Consider the following 24,819-nt stretch of genomic DNA (forward strand, 5'->3'; position numbering starts at 1 on the left):
GTATATATACACACATTCACATAGATACTGTGCTTATATGATGATTTTTTTACATGTCATATACATGTGTACATATACACACGTATACATATATACCATATTTACATGATGTATCATAGTTGGAAACACGAAGGTAATTTTATTCTGCACATATGCACAAATACTTACATAGATGTATTTACATATCTTTTCATAGTTGAAAACGTGAAGGAACTTCCATTCTGCACATATGCACAAATCCTTACATAGATTCTGTATTTATTTTTGTTTTCACAGTTGAAATTTTGCTTATTCCACATATGCTTACATAGATAATTGATCTACATTTTTCATAGTTGAAATGTGAAGAAAATTTAATTTTGAATATTTACACACACACACTTACATAGATACTGTCCATTACTTAATTTTTCATAGTTGAAAATCTCCAATTAATTTTTCCTTTTTTTAGTTTCTGTAAAGAAAAACTATTGCGCCGGCTTTGTTTGTCCGTCCGCACTTTATTTTGTCCGCACTTTTTTCTGTCCGCACTTTTTTCTACCCGCACTTTTTCTATCCGCACTTTTCCTATCCACACTTTTTTCTGTCCGCACTTATTCTGTCCGCACTTTATTCTCTCCACACTGTTTTCTATCCACACTTTTTTTCTGTCCGCACTGTTTTCTGTCCGCACTTTTTTCTGTCCGCACTTTTCTGTCCGTCCTCAGATTTTAAAAACTACTAAGGCTAGAGGGCTGCAAATTAGTATGCTGATCATCCACCCTCCAATCATCAAACATACCAAATTGCAGCCCTCTAGCCTCAATAGTTTTGGTTTTATTCAAGGTTAAAGTTAGCCATAATCGCGCTTCTGGCAACGATATAGGATAGGCCACCACCGGGCCGTGGTTAAAGTTTCACGGGCCGCGCCTCATACAGCATTATACCGAGACCACGACGTTATCTCTAGAACCCGCTGTATGTGTCTGTATGTTCGTGTGTTTGTTGCATATTAGTACGTTTGTCGTTCACCTATATAATATTCACACGAGATACATATTTACATAATTATCTCTACAGGATGAGGATATTCGCAGCCATCCTTTGTTCGATGATCTCAGGCGGCTGGGCGCAGAAGGAATTCTATAAAAAATATGCTTTCACAAAGGTAAGTTCTTTATTATTATTATTATTATTATTATTATTATTATTATTATTATTATTATTATTATTATTATTATTATTATTAACTACACTGAGTTTGATTTTTTAATCTCATTATTTTCTTTTTGTGTCAGGGGAATTCAGACATATTTATTATTATTATTATTATTATTATTATTATTATTATTATTATTATTATTATTATTATTATTATTATTATTATTATTATTATCTTATTAATTCATTGCAGATTAAAAAAGTATGATTATACGTGCATACATACGTACACGATTAGAGAGAGATTCGAGAGAGAGAGATTTCCTAGAGCATGTCAGAGAGAGAGAGATTATTATTATTAGATTATTATTATTATTTGAGATGAGACCATATATATATATATATATATATATATATATATATATATATATATATATATATATATATATATATATATATATATATATATATATATATATATATATATATATATATATATATATATATATATATATATATATATATCTATTTCTCTCTCTCTTCTCTCTCTCTCTCTCTCTCTCTCTCTCTCTCTCTCTCTCTCTCTCGTATTTAGTACAATAAATTAACTAGCTTTTGGGAATATTTCTCATAGAACAATTGCACATTTCAATCTGATAAGCACATAAATATAACTTCCTCTATTCAACGCCCCAATTTCAACTGTTATCACCCAATGCCCTTGACGCGTGCCAGGGCCTTGAACGCCAGACACGTGACCTGACCCCGCCAATTAAGATTCCAGCGGATGTCCAACAGTTATACCCTTGTCGTCAAATGCTTTCTGTCACAGTACCTGGAGTTTCCCTACAGCTTCTAATGGCGATACGAAGGCCACTGGAACGACAGAACGGATATTAATTATCTGATATAATCCCAATTATGATCTGTAATGACGCGTAATGGCTGTAACAGAATATGGTCGAAGGCGTTATGTCTTTGTTGTCGGTAAGGAAAGGCTCCGTGTCAGCAGAGATAATTTATGCAATGAATAAATGATTCTGAGGTATCTGGCATCGTGACGAGATAGTTTATGCAATTGTCGTTGATTGATGCGTGGAAAATTTTCAAGAAATAATTCGCTCTCTCGATTATATAAGAATTATATTTAAATGCCCCCGGATGCATTGTCGTTTCTCTAACTGGAAAATAATCTCTGATTACCAAGAAAATCATGACTTTTGTTTGATACAATCTTATGAATTTCGTCTCATCAGGTAGTCAAATTATTTTCCTCTGCTCTTATTGCTTATTGAAAAACCTTGCTATTTAATTACATGTTCTGAATGAACATGGATTTTAAAAAAAATTTAGCAATTTATGTTCCTTAAAAATTAAGCATCAGCATTGACAAGGCATCAGAATGTTGTTTTGTAAAGACAGATCTCTAAGAACACCTAACCTCATATACCTCTGCCTGAACACCTGCTAACCAATTTGAAGTGTTATCATAATTATACCTTTAGGAAGAAATACCAGCAGTAAAAAGTGTTGGAATTCTTCTTTGCTATTTATGTTTTTTTTTATTACTATTACTATTCATATTTTGCTATACGTTTTAATATTGATAGTAAAATGAATCTTGAGTATAATGTTTTTTTTCTTTATATTAATGATTTTTTTATAATATTCATATCTGATACCTGATCACATTACTCTTGCACAAACGATTATCAATCTGGCAAAAATGAATTAACCCTGCACTGATTATTAATCAGATTAGAGTTAATTTTTGCATCACAACCGTTAATATTTCTATAAATATTTGGTATATTTCCTTAACAAAAAAAACAAATACAACATCAACAGAAACAAAATTGAAAAGGTTGTATTTTCCAAAAAAAAAAAAAAACTGGAAAAGAAAGAACTTGTATTCCAATTCATATTCCAATTCACTTATATTCAACAGTAACTTGTATTTCAATAAGCAACAGATCTTCAATCGCCTTCTGCTTCCACTCCTTCAGGTAATGTCGGAGTGCCTCGGAGGAAACGTGTATTACGCCTACCTGCAGCAGGTGGCAAACGCCCGCCGGGAATGCGAAGTCCAGAGCCTCTTCATCCATTCCAGGATGCCCATTCCGAATCTATTCTCTTCCTCAGATTTTGGATTTTCACATGTAAGTGATCTGAAGATGAGGTCTTTAGAGTTCTCACAGGTAATTGGTTTGAAAATGAGATCTTAACAAGTGATCTGAAGATGAGGTCTTTAGAGTTCTCACAGGTAAGTGGTCTGAAGATGGGGTCTTTAGGGTTCTCACAGGTAAGTGGTCTGAAGATGAGGTCTTTAGGGTTCTCACAGGTAAGTGGTCTGAAGATGAGGTCTTTAGAGTTCTCACAGGTAAGTGGTCTGAAGATGGGGTCTTTAGGGTTCTCACAGGTAAGTGGTCTGAAGATGAGGTCTTTAGGGTTCTCACAAGTAAGTGGTCTGAAGATGGGGTCTTTAGGGTTCTCACAGGTAAGTGGTCTGAAGATGAGGTCTTTAGAGTTCTTAAGGTTTTCTTTAGGGTTCTCACAGGTAAGTGGTCTGAAGATGGGGTCTTTAGGGTTCTCACAGGTAAGTGGTCTGAAGATGGGGTCTTTAGGGTTCCACAGGTAAGTGATTTGATAATGAGGTCTTTAGGGTTCTCACAGGTAAGTGGTCTGAAGATGAGGTCTTTAGAGTTCTCACAGATGATTAATCCGAACGTGAGGTCTTTAGGGTTCTCACAGGTAAGTGAGCTGATTATATTATCTTTTTTATTTTCTGTTTTTAACAAATGCATATCAGTAGCCTGCTCTAAAATCCGGACTGCTCGGTTCTGAAGAACAATCCTTATATTATTAATTGAAATGTTAAGTTCTTAAGTGAAGGTAGGTGCTTTACAACTTTCCAATGCTCATTGCTTGAAATTCATGTAAGCCGCATTGACAACTGGAATAGAAAATAATCAAGACTATCGTATATGGGTTTGTAATTTTGTCTTATTTTTACGGAAGTTACTTTTCAGTTCCTGCCAATTATTCTCGAAGAAAATGTAATAGGTGATAATTCTATTCAACAAAGGACATACAGGTGATTCAGATGTAGTCCCAATTAGCTGAGCATCTGTTTCAATGAATATGCCAATCCAAAACAGGTAAAACTCAAGGTTTCAGACATACAAAACAAAATTTTGTAAAATTACTATCTCAAAATCCCTCTTTTTGACGACAGGTACCCAACGTCATCTCCACAACTGCGTCACCCTTTCCATCGACTTTCGGGACACCTCGGTCGACAACAGGTGTACGAACACTAATTACTAGAGAACCCCCTCCCTTGTCGTTATTCGGTGACGTTGAAGTTCCATTGGTGACCCTCACGTCAGACTTACCCTTTGGCCCGAGGTTACCTGCCTTCAGACAGGTAAGTGTTTCAGAGGGGTGGTTGGTGCTGGCTGCACATTCCTGAGATGTATGTTAGTATTGCACCAGTCCCGGTTTTTTTTTTTTGCCATGCCCCTAGGTTAGGTTAGGTTGGGTTAGAGGTTAGGTTAGGTTAAGGTTAGGTTAGGTTAGGTTAAGGTTAGGTTAGGTTAGAGGTTAGGTTAGGTTAGGTTAGAGGTTAAGTTAGGTTAAGTTATGGCAAGGTTAGGTTAAGGTTAGGTTAGGTTAAGGTTAGGTTAGGTAAGATTAAGGTTAGGTTGGGTTAGGTTAGGTTAGATCATTATCTCTAGAGTAATTTGGGTGTTGGAAACATAATGAGATTATTTTCAAGAAAATTCTATGGTTAGTTTTTAAGATATGTCATCCCACTTTTTTCAGGGAAAGGTCTCGGTACTCGGTTACATCTCTGGGAAATACGTACAGGCTAGGGAAACCCTGATAGACTGAATAGTATTGTATTATTTATGGACAATTCTTCAGGAAAATCATGTTGGGACATTTACAGTATTCTTCAAGAAAATCAGTAGAGTTTGGCAATTTACAGACTATTCTGTAAGAAAATCATCATAATGTAGCCTTTTACAGAGAGGGTCTTTCATGAAATCATTACAGTTGGCCTTTTACAGACTTCATTGACAAAATCATTGTAGCTGCGTCATTTACAAACTATTCCTTAGGAAAATCATACCTGGGTTATTTACATAACATTTAGGAAAATCATCAAGGCTGGGTCATTTACAGAGGATTCCTTGAGAAAATCATCATCACTGGGTTATTTACAGACTAGACTTTAGATAAATCATCATGGTCAGGCCATTTACGTAGGATTCTTTAAGGAAAGCAGCACAACTGGGCCATTTACAAAAATTTTTTTGTGTAAATCATTATGTCCATGCCATTTACAGGGGATTCCTTGAGGAAAAATAATACAGTTGAGTCATTTACAAAATATTCTTTTAGAGAAATTCATTACTGACATGACATTTTCAAAGTCATTTCAATAAAATTGGGTCATTTACAAAATATTCTTTTTGAGAAATTCATTACTGACATGACATTTACAAAGTCATTTCAATGTAATTGGGTCATTTACAAAAAAATTCTTTTTGAGAAAAATTCATTACTGACATGACATTTGCAAAGTCATTTCAAAAAACTGGATCATTTTCACAAAAACGATTCCTTTTGACCCCAGAAGACATAGAAGATGCAAAACGATATTTACAAAGATTTCAATTCAACTGTGTCTTTAGTCGAAATATCCGTTTCGAGAAATTCAACTGACATGACATTTATAAAGTTTATTCATTAAATGACTGAAAAAAGTGAAGTGATTTTCATTATCACTTTAGAAACGAGGTCTGGTATTACACCCCATTAAGACATAGAAGATGCCAAGAAACAAACGAGAGTTATGTATATGGCCATGATTTTGGATTTGTTTCTCAATTTCACCTGTGTCTTAAGTCGATTAATTATTATTATTATTATTATGGATTATTATTATTAATTATTTATTATTATTATTTTATTCAAGTACGATTAAATTTGATAAATACTGAATTTGAATATACTATTATTATTATTATTATTATTATTATTATTATTATTATTATTATTATTATTATTATTATTCAAGATACGATTAAATTTGATAAGTGGTGGCTTGAATTCACAGCTGAAGTGTAGCTTAGGAAGGAAGAATTCATTCGAGACTTTCAAATAACAAGGTGCACCTCACGTGATGCACTGTAGGCGTTACCTAAGGGTCTTTGCAGCGTCCCTTCGGCCCCTAGCTGCAACCTCTTTTATTCGTTTTACTGCACCTCCGTTCATATTCTCTTTCTTCCATCAGACCTTCCACTCTCTATAACAACTGTTTCTTTGTGCAACTGCTTTGAGGTTTTCCTCCTGTTACACCTTTCAGACCTTACTGTCAATTTCCCTTTCAGCGCTGAATGACCTCATCGGTCCCAGCTCTTGGCCATTGGCCCAAATTCTATATTCTGTTCTATTTTAACAAGGTGTCCCAGGGGCCGAGGTGTTATAATTACAGTTAATCATTATAATTACAGTTAATTACTGATTCATTACCACAAGTTTACGAATCAAAGGCTCCTGTTATGAAGTCACTGGTAATTACTTCCGTTATGAAGCGTTTATGGGTAATTTCTTGACATAAATAGCTCCGTATCAAACAGGTGTATATGATAAGTTGCCAATGACGATTTTTTATTTTTTTTTTTATTTTTGCTTTTTTTACGTAGTCTAAAGGTCACCTAACACTTTCATTTATTTATTCGTGACCTTCTACCATTCAGCTTTTCAGGAATGAGGTAGTTGATATATTTTTGGCAATTTTGTGAATGGAAAATATATGACTTTATTCAGTTCATTGTTTCCAATTTTGGTCAGCACTGATCTACTTTCATTCACGAATCTCTATAAATAATGCAAATATTACATTGTATACTTTATTTTTGTCCATTATTATCACTGAATGTCTCTCTCTCTCTCTCTCTCTCTCTCTATATATATATATATATATATATATATATATATATATATATATATATATATATATATATATATATATATATATATATATATATATATATATATATATATATATATATATATATATATATATAGAGAGAGAGAGAGAGAGAGAGAGAGAGAGAGAGAGAGAGAGAGAGAGAGAGAGAGAGAGAGAGAGAGCAATTCATCAACAGAAATGGACAACAACGAAACGAGCAATGCAAGACATTTATCATTCATAAATTCAATTTTCCTCTATTGATTTATATCCTCGTTCATTTTTAATCTGTTTACTTCTTCAGGTCAACGAGAACTTGGACATCAACTACGATGGTCTCTCCCACAACATGGCCAGCCTTCCTGTTCCTCCAGGTCTCAAGACTGATCTCCTGGCCTCCATCAACGTCTGCAAGGATTTGGTGGTGAGTGAGAAGAACCACAAGGCGTATTCTACTTTTATTCACTTAACCCAGTGGTTCTTAACCTTTTCCATCTCATAAAACCCCCGAGAGTACTCAGGTTCTTACCCTAACCCCTATAATAAATTTTGAAATGGTGAACCTTGTGAAACTGAATCGAATATCGAATTTAGGCCAAAGGCCAAGGACTGGAAGCTATGAGGTCATTCAGCGCTGAAACGGAAATTGACAGTCAAAAGGTTTGAAAGGTGTAACAGAAGGAAAACCTGCACTATGAATCGACCGTTAGAAGAGGGTGGAAAGAAAGGAGGTACAGTAAAAGGAACGAAAGGGGTTGCAGCTAGGGGCCTAAGGAAGGCGCGCTGCAAAGAACCTTAATTAATGCCTACAGTACACCCTACGGGGTGAACCTTGGGAAAGGGTAAGACAAAACAGAACAATAGGAAGACTGGTAAAAGCCCAACTGGCTAATCCAGATATATGAAAATGAATTATATTCTCCCGAAACCCTTTGTGTGATCCCCTGAGAAACCCCAAACGAGCCCCCGGCCCCCGGGGGGTCACGACCCCCAGGTTAAGAACCGCTGAAATTTAACCCTTTAATGATCAAAACATGTTATTTTTACTTTCCATTTAAGAAGGACTTCGCTTAAATTAGGTTTCTTGGTAAAACTGAAAAATAAATTTTAAGTTCAAATTGAAGTTAAGTAACTATATTTAATCTAATTTTATTTAAATCTATTTTAAGTGATTAAATCTCCCTGATTTCGTTGGTTTTATGTAATTATTTATTAATGTAGACATTACTTATCCTATTTTAGACCTGCCTTGAACCAATTCCTTCCCATTTACCTTTAGACCTGATTTATTTTTTTATAAATATGCAACAACTGAGAAATTGTCAATAAGGAAAGTTAATTCCCTATTTAATTCCCTATTTAAACCTACCTTGAACCAAAATTCCATCCCCTTGACACCTTATTGAGGTTTTTTTTTATAAATATATAATACATGAGTAATTCAATTAAGTCCTCCTTGTAGAATTGCTTTTAAACAATTTCCCTCCTCGTTTAAATCTAATTAGGTTTTTAGTTTTCTGAAAAGAAAACTATTGTGGTGGATTTATTTGTCCGTCCGCGCTTTTTTCTGCCCGCACTTTTTCTGTCCGCCCTCAGATCTCGAAAACCACAGAGGCTAGAGGGCTGCAAAATGGTATGTTGATCATCCATCCTCCAATCATCAAACGTACCAAATTGCAGCCCTCTAGCCTCAGTGGTTTTTATTTTATTTAGGGTTAAAGTTAGCCATAATCGTGCACCTGGCAACGATATAGGCCAGGCCACCACCGTCCCATGGTTAAAGTTTCATGGGCCGCGGCTCATGCAGCACTATATCGAGACCACCGAAAGATAGGTCTGTTTTCGGTGGTCTTGATTATACGCTGTACAGAAAACTCGGCGCATTTTTTACTTGTTTTATAAATATTCAATATCTGAGAAAACATTTGAGGACATTCAATTAATTCCCCATTTAGACCTGTCTGCATGAGGACTTTTAAACATAAATATTATATATATATATATATATATATATATATATATATATATATATATATATATATATATATATATATATATATATATATATAAATAACCTATATGATTCGTTCTTGTATAATTATATGTATAGAAAGCATTTCTTGAACCTCTCTTTTCCTATAGACCTGATTAGTTTTTGTATAATATACAATGTAGAAAGCATTTCTTTAAATTCTCCCTCTCCCTTTAGACCTGATTTATTTTTTTATATTTATACATCATATGAGAGAGTATTTCTTGAAAGTCTCCTTCCTTTGGACCTGATTCATTCTTGTATGAGAAAGTATTTGTTGAAAACTCTCCTTTTTCCTTTAGACCTGATTAATTTTTTCTATTTATACAATATATGAGAAATTTTTGAGGATGACATTCAGCCAATTTCACATTTTATGCCTGATTAGTTTTTATTATAAAAATATGCACTAATGATAGAGTTATTGAGGAAGACATTCAACCAATTTTCCCTTTCAGCCTGATTAGTTCTCTTTATGAAAATATACAATTTATGTGAAATGATTAAAGAAGACATTCAACCAATTCCCCCTTCAAGACCTGATTAGTTTTTCTTATAAAAATAAACAACTTATGGGAAATGATTAAGGAAGACATTCAACAAATTCCCCCTTTCAGACCTGATTAGTTTTTCTTATGAAAATAAACAACTTATGAGAAATTATTAAGTAAAACATTGAACCAATTCCCCCCTTCCAGACCTGCTTGCCTCTGGACCAGCGCCGCACGCTCGTTCCTCACCAACTGGAGCGCCTCATCGCCTTCGTCAGGTGCGAGAAGGACGCCAGATTCACGGCCTGCCTCAAGAACGACCTCAGGAGGAACCTCGACCAGTTTGGCCTCAACCTCCTGCCGAGGTTCCCGGGAGGGAGCGAGGACACGGAGACACTGCTGAATCTCATCGTCAAGGCGGAATCCGCCTTCGAGATGGAGCTCATATGAAGCGTTCCTTCAAATATTATTGATTCCTTTTTATTGTATGTTTTTATTTTTATACGATTTTCATTTTTATTTTCCTGTCCTTTTTAGCTTTCTGTAAAAGAAAACTATTGTGCCTGCTTTATCTGTCCGTCCGCACTTTATTCTGTCCGCCCCCAGATCTTGAAAACTACTGAGGCTAGAGGCCTGAAATTTGGTGTGTTGATCATCCACCCTCCAAACATCAAACGTACCAAATTGCAGCCCTCTAGCCTCAGTAGTTTTTATCTTATTTAAGGTTAAACTTAATCATAATCGTGCTTCTGGCAATGATATAGGATAGGCCACCACCTGGCCGTGGTTAAAATTTCATGGGCCGCAGCTCATACAATATTATACTGAAACCACCGAAAGATAGATCCATTTTCGGTGGCCTTGATTATACGCTGTAGCGGCTGTACAGAAAACTTCGGCGCATTTTTTACTTGTTTACTCTCATTATCGATGTCTTCATGGTTATTTTTGTACCGATTCATTTGTATTAAAAGACGATTTATTTTTGTGTATAAATCTTTTTTTGCTATCTTTCTCCTCATTCAAAGTAAATTTTTGTACAGATTCATTTACTTGATATGAAAATGAAAAGGTGTCTAATTCTTGATATTTTGGCTTCACGGAAACCATGGTTAGGACAGGCAATCAATAAACAAAATATCTTGGCACAATTCTGAAGGATATCCATTAATAAACAATCAAGTAAAAAAAAACTCCTTTTTTATTATGAATAGTCGATTACAGCCTAAAGTATGAAGCAAAATGGTCCTCTTCTTCCTCTTCTTCTTCTTCTTGTTCATTAATTTTGGTAACTGGCAACTCGTTCTTCTTCTACGAATCTAACCTCGGATTTCAGTCATTCAACCAGACTCAGTCACGGAGGCTCAGCCGTTCAGTTCGTAAACAGCTCTCTTCAGCGACGCAGGTGCTTCGTTGGTGTTTGGGTAATCACTCGACTACAAAGGCCAGTGTTTGTGTATGTGTAATCAGCTACGTAGGTCAGTGTTTGTGTAAACACTCAGCTACGGAGATAAGTGGTTAGTGTTTGTGTAAACACTCAGCTACATAGGTCAGTGTTTGTGTAAATAATGAGCTACACAGGTCAGTGTTTGTATGAACATTCGGCTACATAGGTCAGTGTTTGTGTAAATAATCAGCTACGGAGGTCAGTGTTTGTGTAAATACTCGGTTACAGAGGTCAGTGTTTGTGTAAACATTCAGCTACAGAGGTCAGTGTTTGTGTAAACAATCTGCTATGGAAGTCAGTAGTCAGTGCTTGTGTAAACACTTAGCTGAGAAGGCCAGTGTTTGCACAAACATTCAGCTACTGAGATCAGTGTTATGTAAAGAGGTATTGGACGATTTTTTTTTTTTTTTTTTTGTCATTCACTAAATGCGTCTTTTTGCAATTTAGCTTTCATCTACAATATGGTGATTGTTCAACCGAAGGCTATTGTTCTCTTATTGTTCGCCCGTTAGAGAATATGTTTATTGTTTCATATTTGTGGTAGGTTACGTTAGGAAGGTGAGGTTAGCAGAGGGACATCATAAAAAAGGTTTACCATTAATTTCAACAACATATTAACATAGAAGTTAGACTCTGGGCAGCTGGTCGTCTCCTTTGGTTTCATTCAACAGTCGTCCGATCCTCGGCAAACAACTCCTCGTAAAGTATTTTGTTCGATTTCGTCGGCTGCTGCTTCCAGAATTCACGTCTCTGCAATCATTGAATGATATCAGTTTACAGTATAAACACCGAGACATTCTACTCCTTATTCCTTACGTAAAACGAATTAGGATATGGTTAAATGACAATAGTTTTGTAAGGCAAAGAAGGGGCTATCTTTCACATTCCATAATTGTTCAATGCGCAAGCGAGATGAATTAATGTTATGATATTTCATTGATGCGATTATTTTTATCACTTTTAGTTACCCTTATTCCAATAATCCCTATACAATATTTCTTACGCAAAACGAATAAAAAAATGGCTAAGTGACAATTTTGTAAGGCAAAGAAGGGGCTATCATTCACATTCCATAATTGTTCAATGCACAAGCGAGAGGAATTGATGTTTAGATATTTCACTGATGCGATTATTTTTGTCACTTTGTGTCACCCTTATTCCCATAATCCCTATGTAATAAAATGCAATGTGTGTTTATCCATAGGCCTTTTGATGAGTAACACAAGTAGTCAACAAGTAATGCTCAGAGAAACATTATGAGTATGAGCAGGCTACCTAGTGGTACCTCAGCTTAACATGCGCTTTGGGGATCTGTCTTCAAAGTCCCTCACAGTGTTTGTATCCATACACTTCTTAATGAGTAACACAAATAGTCTACGAGCAATGACCTCTACGCCAAACGAGAAACCTCAGAGAAACATTATGGAAATAAGCAGGCTACCTAGTGGTACCTCAGCTCAACAGATGGATTTGTTTCTCCATTTTAAGACTCACGCTACTATGGGTATTTTTTTAAGATAATGATGATGATATCATCATAAGTTAGACCAGTACCTTAGCCCTCTTGTCGTTCCTCATGGAAGGAGCGGGTCCTATGCCCAGGTAATGGTAGGAGTCCTTCGCCACAGGTAACCACTTGAAGCCCAGGGACAGGTCGGGGGTTGGGTTCCTGAAAGGATTTACGAAAAGAGTTTGAATATCTTTCGAATGATGGTGATTTGATTAGATTTTATGAAATTTAGGTGTCACTATCTAGGAAAGATCCATTTGTTTCCCTCACCCTTTGATGGCGAAGTCGGTCCACAGCTGGACCATGATTTTGGACACGAAAAGGTCGGTCGGGTCTTCGGAGTCGGGAGCGCCGAGGACATTGTTGAACAAAAACGGCAGGTCGGCTCCATGGGGCACATCTGCAGTGATGGTGACTCGTTAAGAAAGATTTGTGTGTGTGTGGAATTAGCGGTGTTTGTATCCTGAGTTACACACACACACACACACACATACATACATACATACATACATACATACATATATATATATATATATACATACATATATATATATATATATATATATATATATATATATATATATATATATTATATATTATTTATATTATATATATATATATATATAATTACATACATGTGTAATATATATACTGTATATACAAAAGAATGCATATTCAAAAAAAATATTGAAACAGACATGCAGTAATAATAATGACTCGACCTTAAACAGTTAATGAACTAGAGAGAGAGAAGGAGAGAGAGGATACTTACACACTTCATCGACGATCATGTTCAGAGCTTCCAAAAAGAAACCTTTCCCTTGGTATTCCAGTTCATACGCGTACACTTTGGCATTCTCGTCGGAGGCGTGTATCAGAATCGATTCGTCGCAGTTGACATTCGCGAAACAGTCGTTTACGAGCTGAGAAAATCGAGTAGATAGACCATTTTAAGATCTATGATGCTTAAGAAATGTGTTGAGACTCTCCCCTTGTGGAATTACACTTTGGCATTAAATGAGGGAGAAGGCCTATTTGCGTTAAGATCTACGATACCTAAGAAATATTTTGAGACTCTCCCCTTCTGGAATGACACTGGCATTAAATGAGGGAGAAGACCATTTTAAGATCTATAATGTCTAAGAAATATTTTGAGACTCTCCCCTTGTGGAATGACACTGGTATTAAAAGAGGGAGAAGACCCATTTAAAGATCTATGGTACCTAAGAAATATTTTGAGACACCCCCCTTGTGATGGAATTACACTTTGGCGTTAAATGAGGGAGAACGTCTTGAAGCTTACAAAACAAGTTTTGGCCTTTCAAGGAATCAGCTGATTAATCCATGAGTTTTCCTTGCTTATTTGTGTATTGACTATTGATTAGAAGATAGGAACCTTATCTGATAATCCATATACATATAAGTTTAATACTAATAATCATTTAATGTTGAATATGTAAATGTGATAACATTGCTGATTTCTTTTGTCCAGAAGAGGTTTATATACATACATACATATACATATATATATATATATATATATATATATATATATATATATATGTGTGTGTGTGTGTGTGTGTGTGTGTGTGTGTGTGTGTGTGTGTGTGTGTGTGTGTGTATACTTCAAGTTAGGTCATACCAGGCGGGTGTCTCTCCCAAAAGAAATCTCGGGTGACTCACCTGGTCAAGCTCCTCAAAATAGTCTTCAGTGACCTCGATTCCATCCATGTAGTTATAGAAGGCATTCTTCATTATTGATGCCCCTGACTCTTCTTCATCAAGAGCACACAGAAGGGGGCCGAGCTCTTCAAATTTGGCGAGGAATTCTTTTTTGGTCTCTTTGTTCTGTGTTAAACCTGAAAAAGTCTCATTATTAGGCTACTGGGTAAGACTTAAAAATTGTTTTTGGCTTCTTTGTTCTTGTTAAACCTGGTAAAGTCTTATTGTCAAGCTACTGAGAAAGACTTCAGAATTATTTTTGAGACTTCAGAATTAAATTATGCCGGTTCTTTGGAAGAGGACGATTAAGCTTCTCTGTGGTTTTAGCACAAGGATTACAAAATCTCATATTTTCTGCTGTGGTTTTTGCACAAGGATTGCAAAAACTTTCTATTTTCTCTGTGGTTTTTGCACAAGGATTACAAAAACTCTATTTTCTCCTGTGGTTTTGGCACAAGGATTATAAAAACTCTCCATTTTCTCTGTGATTTTTGCACAAGGGTTACAAAAACTTCTTTCTCTCTGTGGTTTTTGCAGAAGGATTACAAAAACTGTCTTTTTTCTCTGTGGTTTTTGCACAAGGATTACAAAAACTCTTTTCTTTCTCTATGTGGTTTTTGCAGAAGGATTACAAATCTTTTCTTTCTCTCTGTGGTTTTTGCAAAAGGATTACAAAAACTGTCTTTTTTCTCTGTGGTTTTTGCACAAGGATTACAAAAACTCTTTTCTTTCTCTCTGTGGTTTTTGCAGAAGGATTACAAAAACTCTTTTCTTTCTCTCTGTGGTTTTTGCAGAAGGATTACAAAAACTCTACTTTCTCTGTGGTTTTTGCACAAGGATTACAAATCTTTTCTTTCTCTCTGTGGTTTTTGCAAAAAGATTACAAAAACTCTCTATTTTCTCTGTGGTTCTGCACAAGAATGACAAAAACTCCCTTTTTTCTCCATGGGTTTTGCACAAGGATTGCAAAAACATGGTCCATCACCTATGAGGCAATTAAGCGAAATGAACACATAGGTCTCCAGGTCAAACACTCAACTTTTACTTTCAAAGATCCGTTGCTAAGGCTTGCCCTGCGGTCATCATGGGCTTTTGTACCTTAATCAACAATATAGACAACTGTAAAATACCTATACATACCTATAACTTGCATTACCATCTCATTAGCCGTTATTCCAGCCATGATGTCGACTCTCTGGTAACGTCCAGACTTTAGCAGTTGGGCTGGATGGTCAGGTAGGAAGTCTCCATCAACACAAGGCACCAGAGGGAAAGGAAGATCGTTCCAGACCTGCGGGTTTTCGTTAAATGAAAGAAAAAAGGATTAATGAAAATATGCTGTAGAGATAGCCTGGTGTGCTCAAGAGAGCCAGATTCCAGTAACAGAGACCATTAGCAAATTCCAAAGCTTTTTCGCGAAATAAGAACATTTAGGAAGATTGTGTCTTTGGGTTATGTGCAATATAGACAGCAGAAAGCCAACGTAAGAGCATGGAACGATGTAATGAATTGTTGAAAACTTATAACTAGCACCAGTAAGTATGGTAGAGTATCGATTTCTGCCTTATTCAGAAATAATTGCCTGATTTCAAAATGCCATGCTTGGTTTAGAAGATGAGGGCAACTTTCATTTGGTAAGTAATGCTTTCAAATATTGGATTTTCTTCATTAAAGATATAAGTTCCTCTGGTGACCAACTGAATTGTAGTTACACGAGTATGTCTTCAAAGATAATCCAGGTATTCGTAAAAAAATAACATGTGCCACTGGGTGGTCAAGTTCGTAGATGAAAGAGTCTGGTTTGGCTAACTTTACGATATGTTAGGAACACCCACTTCTTAATCTAATGGCCTGACCTCCTGAAGAAATCTATAAAAATAATATTAACCTACTTTGACAGTATAGAAACTGCTTCTCCCAAACAACTCTACTAAGCCTAAGCCTACTACATGTTAGGAACACTCATTTCTTAATCTAATGTCCAGACCTCCTGAAGAAATCTATAAATTAGCCTACTTTGACAGTATAGAAACTGCTTCTTCCAAACAACTTCACTAAGCCTAAGCCTTCTAATCAAAGGTAAGCCTTACAGTTAACTTCGGTGCAGTCATTGTTATATCCTCCACAGAAGCCCCTCGGAGGCATTCAAGAAGCGCAGTGCTGTCTAGTGGCTCTCCATCAGCTAAGCAACCAGAGAATTTCCCAATCTTCCGGGACATTTCTTTGGGATCCTCCCGAATCGCCCAGGAACCTAGAGCTGTTCCAGACATCAGGATAGCTCTCTGGAACATTCCTGTGGAAAGTCACAGAAATGTTTTAAAGGATCTATGTAAGAATTTACTGAGGCATAGAGGCCTTGAACAGTAGTGAATGATTTATGACTTTACATATTGTCCTCATTCCAATGCTTTTTGAACTGTCACTCCTGTGATCTGGGAATTCGTGCAATCTTTGGCCTTACTATATGTTTCTGATATACATGTAAGCTTCTCTGACATCAGCCACCTTATTTAATGATCAGTGTTGACAACATTTACATATTTCAGCCTGAAATAGGATTGTTAAAAAGGGGATAAGTCTTCCTACAGATCTGCTGCAGTGGTCACTGAGCCTCTTTCATATTTTGTTTCAGGTTTGTTTTGTCTTAAACATATTTTATCAACTATCAGTCCCCACATTTTCCAAGTAGAATAGAGTAATAGAATAACAGAATAACAGAACAGAACAGAGAAAGACAGAAGCAACAGGCAAATACTAAATAATCTGGCAAATAAAGCATTAAATAAATAATGCATAAAGGAATTATGATAAGTTCTAACTGCAATGGGTACAAAGATTTTCTGACCATAGACATGAAAACGTAGAGGATGTTCACCTATGAGAGTATACAATACCAAATATGTACAACGGCAGCAAATTCCTGAGATGTATGCCAGTATTGCACCAGCCCCGGTTTTTTTGTCATGCTCATAGGTTAGGTTATGTAGGTCAGGTTAGGTGGTTAGGTTAGGTTAGGTTAGTAACTCTATTGTAATTTGGGTGTGGGAAACGTAATGAGATTATATTCAGGAAAACTCAATGGTTAGTTTTTAAGATATGGCTTCCCACTTTTTTCAGGGAAAGGTCCCGATGCTCGGGTACATCTCGGGAAAGTGCCACCGACCACTGTTAACTTGGTACGTTCCTCACCTTCTGAGTATGGAGACAATACATGCAGGTGGACTGAAGCCCCTCCAGCACTCTGGCCAAAGATGGTCACTTGACCGGGGTCACCCCCGAACTCTCGGATGTTTTCCTGCACCCAGCGTAGAGCCAGCGACTGGTCCTTCATTCCAAAATTTCCGGGAATTGTGGGATCGCCAGTTGACAAGAAACCTACGGCAACAAGGTAAGAAATGAGTTTTGAAATTCCAAAAGTACTTCTTTCACAGCATCATACATAATTGAAACCTAGGGCATACTGCTTTTATCCACTCGTGAAGCCTTGGTTGGATTTGTTAATTAATTTGTAAAATGATCTGCCTTCTTGACAAAATGTAATATGTATTTATGAGGCTCCCACAGTAAAAACTGTAATTCACGCAAGGTCCATAAACCTGGAAGAGCTAAGCACCTCTGCCTTTTAGCTACAGCAAAAAGGGAGCAAGGATGATTATTCCATCCATTTCTGCTTCTATTTGCATTTTTTGACAATCCTACTTTGTACCTTCCTTTACTGGCGAAATCAAAAACTCCCACTGAATACCTGCAAATTCTCATCATACTTACCTAGGACTCCCAGCCGGTACTGAATGGAAACTAGGATAATGTCCTTGGTCAGAAGAAACTTGGGTGTTCCTCCAAACATGTCTGCATTACCAATGTAAAAGCCACCTCCATGAATAAATACCATCACAGGTAAGTTTGGTCCTGCGTTCTGTTAGGTAATAATGAGACATTACTATTATTATTACTATTACTATCAGGGTACTTCTTCATACATTCATGTTCCTAGAGAGTGAGAATCACAAACAATTCTATCGTGAGGAACATTACTGAAAGACTCATTCGCATCAAGAAGCTATCCGTCCGTCTTAGTTACTGCTTCAGCAATGGTCCAGAAATAACGTTAATTAACTGTTGTGTATAACTGCGTTATTATTCTGAAAAATAATTGCTTAATAATGCGTGAAGTCAATCAAATTGACATCAAATTCCCTCTTTCTTTTCTCCCTCTTGATATTTTAAGGCTTACAATGGACCCCCTCCTATTCGGGGTTCTGGATTCGCGGCTTCACCTATTAGCGGGTTGCTCTGCGGAACATATATACACATTATTCGGGGAAAATTCACTTATTCGCGGTATTTTCCATGGAGAAGTATTCACAAAATACTGCATTTTCATATCATTTTCGTCACTAAATGCACTTTTTGTGATAAAACTATTAAAATATTCAGGTATAAGCATTCATAGAGGGTTTGTTGGTGTTTTGAACTATCAAAATAAGCAGTTATAAGTGTTTTTAGAGGGATGTCAAGTATTCGCGGATTTTACCTATTCGAATACCGGTGGTCGACTGTATAGTCCTTCCACAAAACAAAAATTTGTAATTTATATCACAGACTATATTCCCAGTCATGAGGTTACCAATTTCCCTTTGGAATATTCTTCCTGGACCACTTACATCGAATGTAACAATAGATAAAGTTGATTTTATGTATGTAAACTGGTATAATTCCTTGAGAATCAGAGTATGCCCTCTAGATATTCATTTCGGAAAAGTATGATAGCATAGCTCTCAAGATTATGAAGACTATTGTGATATTCTATCACCTTACTACTCAAAATCCTATGCTAAGAGAATATTTGGCGAATTATAACAGCAAAACACCGTTTTGTTTCACTATTTTAGAGCATTTCATAATTACCTTTGGAACATAAATGTTTAAATAAAGACAGTCTTCTTCTCCCAGCATCTTATTTTCTCCAGCCGTAAGAGCTATAAAGTCTACCTGAGGACACGCTGGTGGTGTTTGGCCCCCCTTCACTCCTGACCAAGGTCCTATGGGCACAGGAGCCTGAAACCAAATGAGATGCTGTAGTCTTTGAAACAAAAATGAGACTAGAACTCAAATTTTTACAGAATTAACAACCATCTTATCCTTGGAAGCATGACACTAAGGAAAAAATAGCTCAGAAAAAGGGGTAATTAGTAAAGACTTATCAGGGAAAATCAGAGAAATCAATAAACTTGATACATGCACACATACCTTAAACCTAAGTTCACCAACTGGAGGCTGAGCATATGGGATACCTTTGAAGGCAAGAATGGTCCTTGAATCTGCAATTGCCTGCTCAGTACCTTTCACCTTCCCTAACTTTGTCAGTACTTCAACTGTTGCTGGTTCAGATTCTTTTGCAGCTGGTGCCTCTGAAGATTTATCAATCGAACCTGGGTCAGGAGACTCATTAATTGTAGGTTTCTCTATAGACTCATCATCCGAGACTGGTTCTGGAGCTGTGTTAACTGTAGCTGGGTCCAAAGGCTCTTCATTCAGGGCTGGTTCTGTAGCTCTGGCATCTGTACTTGACTCCAAAGATTCATTGGCTATTGCTGACTCTGAAGAATCTGCAGATACCTTTGTTTCTGACGGTTCATTGTTTGTTGCTTTTTCTGAAATGTCTACCTTGACTGGCTCTGTTATCTAAAGGAACAGGACGCAAGGTAAGGTCAATATTAATCCGTTATGGCAACAAAAGTTTATCATAAAAATAAAAATGTGTTATATTATTGCTTTCTTTGTCAATCTTGTTAGAATAGCCCTTATATTTAGTATAGGTTGTAACATTATGTTCACTCTTCATGACAATATATTTATCCGCCAGTCTGATTTACAACAGAAATAGATTTTTTGTTTATGAATAACGCCAGTAATCTTTATTACAAACATTACCTTGATTATTTTCAAGACTGCATTGATCTCTGAACCTACAAATCCTCTGCTTCACGGTGATACGAAACAAATATCTAGGATAACTGGGGACCAGGATAGTAAATGCAACTCACATTGACAATGCTTCCGAATCGGGTGGAAGTTCCCTTTTCATCAGTGGGTACGGTTTCTATGAACAAGAGAACGGCTGCAACGGCCACCAAGACTCCTATGAACACCTGGATGATTGTTGAGGTAGTTCCTGCCATGGTTTGGTTTGGGGCAGACTGAGTGACTGGGGAGAAAATCATGCAAAAGCAATGACTTTGCGACAAAGCTTGGTGATTTCAGATAACAGATAAGATATCAGTTTTTGATAATATATGTATATGCTTGTGTGTATGTATGTATGTGTGTATGTATATTACATACATACATATATGTATAATTAAATATATAAGAATATGATAACCATAAGAATATGAACTTTGCTGGCACAATTCGGTAGTGGCAGAACTTAATTACTCAAACTGCATTGCAACTGACGAGGGAAGGGATGACAGGAGAAGAACGGTGTGGTTTTATGATTCATCTACGATTCTATCAGATAGCTTATCTCCACAGTTAATTGGTATAAACTCTTTTCAAGCCACAAATAGAACTGAAGACCTTTGTATTAGCGACAAGATAAGAAGACTTAGTCATTCATTCTAAGATGCCAACAACTGCCAGAGAAAATTGTCTCCTTTCGAGAGGCTGTCCCTTAAAAATGAACCTATATACAGTTACTAACATCAAGATGGTGTGTTTTGCTTTGGTAAAGGATCTATCAGTAATTGACCCTACTTCCATTGTCATAAGAAATGAAAGTATATTCACTTCTTCTTTGAATTAAGGGAATAAAGAAGCAGAACTGTACTATGCTCCGGAACTTTGAAAAGGAACTGAAGAGAATTGGAAATGTATAGAACACGTGAAGCCATTTAAGTGTTCCTGGACAAACTGAGCATCTAGTTCCAAATCTCACAGGATCCCTGAGAAGTCTCAGCCATCTTACAAGTTACTTAACAGGATTTAACGGTTAAATATGTAAGGCATTAGTAACCAACAGTACAGAACTCCTTACAGACTGTAAAGAGCTGCTGCAAATCTTAAAAAAATATAGTTATTTTCAATCAACTTGCCATTTCAATTTTTGGTTGCGTTCTTTCTGTAGAGATCTGGGGATAGAGAGGTGCAAACAATTCTTGAATCAGTCTTTGCAGGGAGACAGATAAACAGGGAGAGATAGAGACAGAAAGAGAGATAGAGACAGAGAGAGAGAGAGAGAGAGAGAGAGAGAGAGAGAGAGAGAGAGAGAGAGAGAGAGAGACTGAGCGAAAGAGGGGTTAAAGATTGCTTCTTATCAACCTGATAAAATACAAACTAAGGCACAGTCCAGTATAAAATAGCTTATTTAGTTTGCATATTTTTTACTTCCAAATAGAAGAATGCGAGATTTTAAGCTGGGATGAAAATATTCACTATATTAAGTTTTCAGTCCTTTTAGTGTGTCACAGTTAAAACTCTAGAAATTGTTACAGACAGACATATAGAAGTAGGAGAGTCAAAAACATGGGGAATGCTTCTTTCAATCATTTTTCTATTGAAAAATATGAATTTGAAATGCTTAGAACGACGAGGTTGCTTGTGGAGAAGTTAAAGAATAAACGGACCAGATAGACAGGATATTATCCTCAAAAGTGAATTTTTCTGGCTTACAGTTTTAACACAAGAAAACTGAGCCTAATTTCACACCTGAATCTCACTCATTTCCTACCTGGAATGACAACAATCACTTGCCTCACTCCTCAGCCGTGTCCTCCCTCACCCGTTCCTCAGTGCCGAATGCACAAAAAATGCCCAACGGGGCATAAATTCACTGCTTGGCGCTTACACTGGCCATTGGATCCAACCCTCGACCTGGGGAAGATAAACTCTGTTCATGATCTCGGCTGATATGGTGACAGATGGTGTTGATAGTGTGCATTATCTCTTCAGATTATAAGAGGCCAAGGTTATAACCACTTTGATTCTGCTGAAGAGAAAGTGGTCTGTAATACATTATGTTATATAAAGTCTTAGAACTTACTAGTGACTGATTTTATTAAGGCAAATGGGGTCTTTTTCAGATTCAAAACTGTTTTCCTGAGAAGGTTTGGTGGAAGAATATGGCAGCTGTCGGCCTAAAATTTGAACCTAACTCAACGTCTGACTTGATATTCGCCATAGAAACCTTCAGAAATGAAGTGTTAAAACCTCAAAGGTAAATTCTCGTGGAATCAGTAATCTAGAAAACAGACCTTAGTTAATATGACGTATTATTTTACTTTGAAAAATATGATTTATGAATGATTAAGCTTTTATGAAATTTAGCCTGTCAAGCCAAGCACAGCACTGGGGTACTGTCGGCGGCCATTCACTGCTTAAGGAAGTACAAGGATCTAAATGTGGAAACGGAAAAGAACCCCATGGTTAAACTGAGAAGTAATGGTTAGAGAAGTAGAACAGCAAGACTGAAGAAAGGAAACAGGAAAGGAGATCAAGTAAAAGGTTTTATAGGACTATACCTTGTTCTCATTTGTATATTCATTTAAATACATAGACCTATATGTTATTCTGCATTTAAATACATAGGCCTATACTTCATTTGTATATTCATTTAAATACATAGGTTATACCTTGTTCTCATTTGTACATTTAAATACATAGCAACTTTGTTCTCATTTGTATATTCATTTAAATACATAGGCCTATATGTTATTCTCATTTGTATATTCATTTAAATACATAGGCCTATACGTTGTTCTCATTTGTATATTCATTTAAATACATAGGCCTATACCTTGTTCTCATTTGTATATTCATTTAAATACATAGGCCTATATGTTGTTCTCATTTGTATATTCATTTAAATATATAGGCCTATACGTTGTTCTCATCTAAATATTCATTTAAATATATAGGCCTATAAGTTGCTCTCATCCATATATTCATTTAAATATATAGGCCTATACGTTGTTCTCATTTGTATATTCATTTAAATATATAGTCCTATACCTTGTTCTCATTTGTATATTCATTTAAATATATAGGCCTATACTTTGTTCTCTTTTATATCTATATCTCGGTTTCACATTATGCCTATTTCTCTGTTTCCGGAAGTGTCATTTCAAAAAGTTCAGCTGTTAAATCATCTTCAATACTTCCCTTGAAAATGAGTTTGTACACGCCCAATGAATTATCAGCACTGATAATCTGAATAGATTGGTACATTTTACGCTTTCATTGAGTCTGTAACTTACAGACAGTTAATAAAATAATCATTTCCAAGCTTCTTTTCAAAAAATAATGTACGAGCTATCACTTACATATCAATTTCCAGGTTTACTTTTTAACTTTCATATTTTAGAGCAATTGGCTCACTGTGTAGTCACTAAGATGACCAAAGTCTAAAGAACATTGTACATTGTACATTCCGATGCTTATCTTAAGCATCGGAATGTAACAAACAACTTATATCCCTTGTTTTTGAGAGATCGAGAAAGGTTTTGGCTTCATTTAGTTTCTATGATTCATTTCCTGTTAAGGAGTTTAAAAAATACGAAAGCACGAAGAGATATTTCAAGAATAGAATGAGAAATGTTTTAGAAAAATATCAATAACTGTGAAAAACTTCATGAGAAATTTAGGCTGTAACTGACAATTCGTAGCCAAAATTAGGGTCGATAGAATGGCCGGCAAAATTGAATACTAAAACGAATTTTACTTGGAAAAAAGAAATGGCATTTGCTGATTAAATGTTTTGAGGAAAACTGAAAAACAACAGCAAAATATAGGATAGTTAGTCAAAGAAAAACGTTTTCTATAATGATGAAATAAATGTTTTCTTTAAATCCCGCTCTCCCGCATGGGTTACAGGGTACCACATAGCCAGCAGACGACGCAACACGGGCAGAAAATCAACCGTACGTCAAGGCCGTCACTCGTCTACAGCGGTACCCCTCGCCCAAAGAAGTTGCTGCATCACCGTCCGCCACAGCATCAGTGTTATACACAGCATCCGCTGCTACGCGAGTGCGTGCGATCTGTTATAAGTGTGAGCTTGTGAAGCATGATGGCATCTACGATCCGTTCTGTGTTACGAGTCCCCCAGTTCGTGAATTTCACGAGAGGATTATCGACGGTAAGTTATTCGTTATACAGTTGCTTTCGTTGCGCTATAGTGTGCGTAGCAGTGCTGTTGGCTATTCGGTGTGTCTGGCAACGCGGAAAGCTTCGTTATAGTCGCCATAATGGCGTATCATCAACGTGCATTATCGTGTACGTGGAAAGGAAACCGATTTGGTGTCATGTGATCTAGTCGTCATGCCAATGTTTTTTTTTTTTTTTTGTATCGTACGTGGAGTTGAAAATTGTCATACATTAAGCCATATTAAATATCATCCAACTCCCTTGCCTTACACGCCTCTCTCTCTCTCTCTCTCTCTCTCTCTCTCTCTCTCTCTCTCTCTCTCTCTCTCTCTCTGTGCGTGTGGATGA

General features: G+C 36.4%; 3 protein-coding genes across 4 annotated transcripts in view; 2 read left to right on the top strand and 1 right to left on the bottom strand.

Annotated features, from left to right (window-relative positions):
• Positions 1-1,062: 1,062 nt before the first annotated feature.
• LOC136835877 (uncharacterized) lies at positions 1,063-10,748 on the top strand. The gene is made up of 6 exons (XM_067099723.1): positions 1,063-1,147; positions 3,147-3,299; positions 4,376-4,567; positions 5,940-5,951; positions 7,383-7,547; positions 9,854-10,748. Exons 1-6 carry the CDS (start codon positions 1,091-1,093, stop codon positions 10,094-10,096), a joined length of 822 nt encoding a protein of 273 aa, XP_066955824.1. The 5' UTR covers positions 1,063-1,090; the 3' UTR covers positions 10,097-10,748.
• An 81-nt stretch (positions 10,749-10,829) lies between these two features.
• LOC136835656 (cocaine esterase-like) overlaps positions 10,830-24,819 on the bottom strand; it is a 14,681-nt gene continuing 691 nt past the window's right edge. The window contains exons 2-14 of one of the 2 annotated variants that reach the window (XM_067099471.1): positions 22,058-22,200; positions 20,373-20,533; positions 19,576-20,010; positions 19,234-19,383; positions 18,094-18,241; positions 17,515-17,700; positions 16,416-16,618; positions 15,466-15,616; positions 14,287-14,462; positions 13,376-13,526; positions 12,874-13,003; positions 12,648-12,762; positions 10,830-11,843 (exon numbers count right to left, since the gene is read on the bottom strand). In XM_067099471.1, coding sequence (XP_066955572.1) covers positions 11,754-11,843; positions 12,648-12,762; positions 12,874-13,003; positions 13,376-13,526; positions 14,287-14,462; positions 15,466-15,616; positions 16,416-16,618; positions 17,515-17,700; positions 18,094-18,241; positions 19,234-19,383; positions 19,576-20,010; positions 20,373-20,507 — 2,070 coding nt within the window. In that variant the 5' untranslated portion in view covers positions 20,508-20,533; positions 22,058-22,200 and the 3' untranslated portion in view covers positions 10,830-11,753. Of the gene's footprint in view, positions 11,844-12,647; positions 12,763-12,873; positions 13,004-13,375; positions 13,527-14,286; positions 14,463-15,465; positions 15,617-16,415; positions 16,619-17,514; positions 17,701-18,093; positions 18,242-19,233; positions 19,384-19,575; positions 20,011-20,372; positions 20,576-22,057; positions 22,201-24,819 lie in introns of those variants that run through there. The other variant, XM_067099470.1, reaches the window with a different exon arrangement.
• LOC136835657 (CDGSH iron-sulfur domain-containing protein 3, mitochondrial-like) overlaps positions 24,185-24,819 on the top strand; it is a 4,942-nt gene continuing 4,307 nt past the window's right edge. Inside the window, exon 1 of the mRNA XM_067099472.1 lies at positions 24,185-24,463. Within this exon, the coding sequence (XP_066955573.1) occupies positions 24,392-24,463 (72 nt within the window). The 5' untranslated portion in view covers positions 24,185-24,391. The remainder of the gene's footprint in view (positions 24,464-24,819) is intronic.

This window comes from Macrobrachium rosenbergii, chromosome 55 (assembly GCF_040412425.1).
Source record: "Macrobrachium rosenbergii isolate ZJJX-2024 chromosome 55, ASM4041242v1, whole genome shotgun sequence".
In the NCBI taxonomy this organism is placed as follows: domain Eukaryota; kingdom Metazoa; phylum Arthropoda; class Malacostraca; order Decapoda; family Palaemonidae; genus Macrobrachium; species Macrobrachium rosenbergii.

Coding starts and splice junctions, on each gene's coding strand:
- LOC136835877 (XM_067099723.1), top strand. CDS start 1,091: ATGATCTCAGGCGGCTGGGCGCAGAAGGAATTCTATAAAAAATATGCT. Junction 1,148..3,146: donor AAAAATATGCTTTCACAAAG/GTAAGTTCTTTA, acceptor CCACTCCTTCAG/GTAATGTCGGAGTGCCTCGG. Junction 7,548..9,853: donor ACGTCTGCAAGGATTTGGTG/GTGAGTGAGAAG, acceptor CCCCCCTTCCAG/ACCTGCTTGCCTCTGGACCA.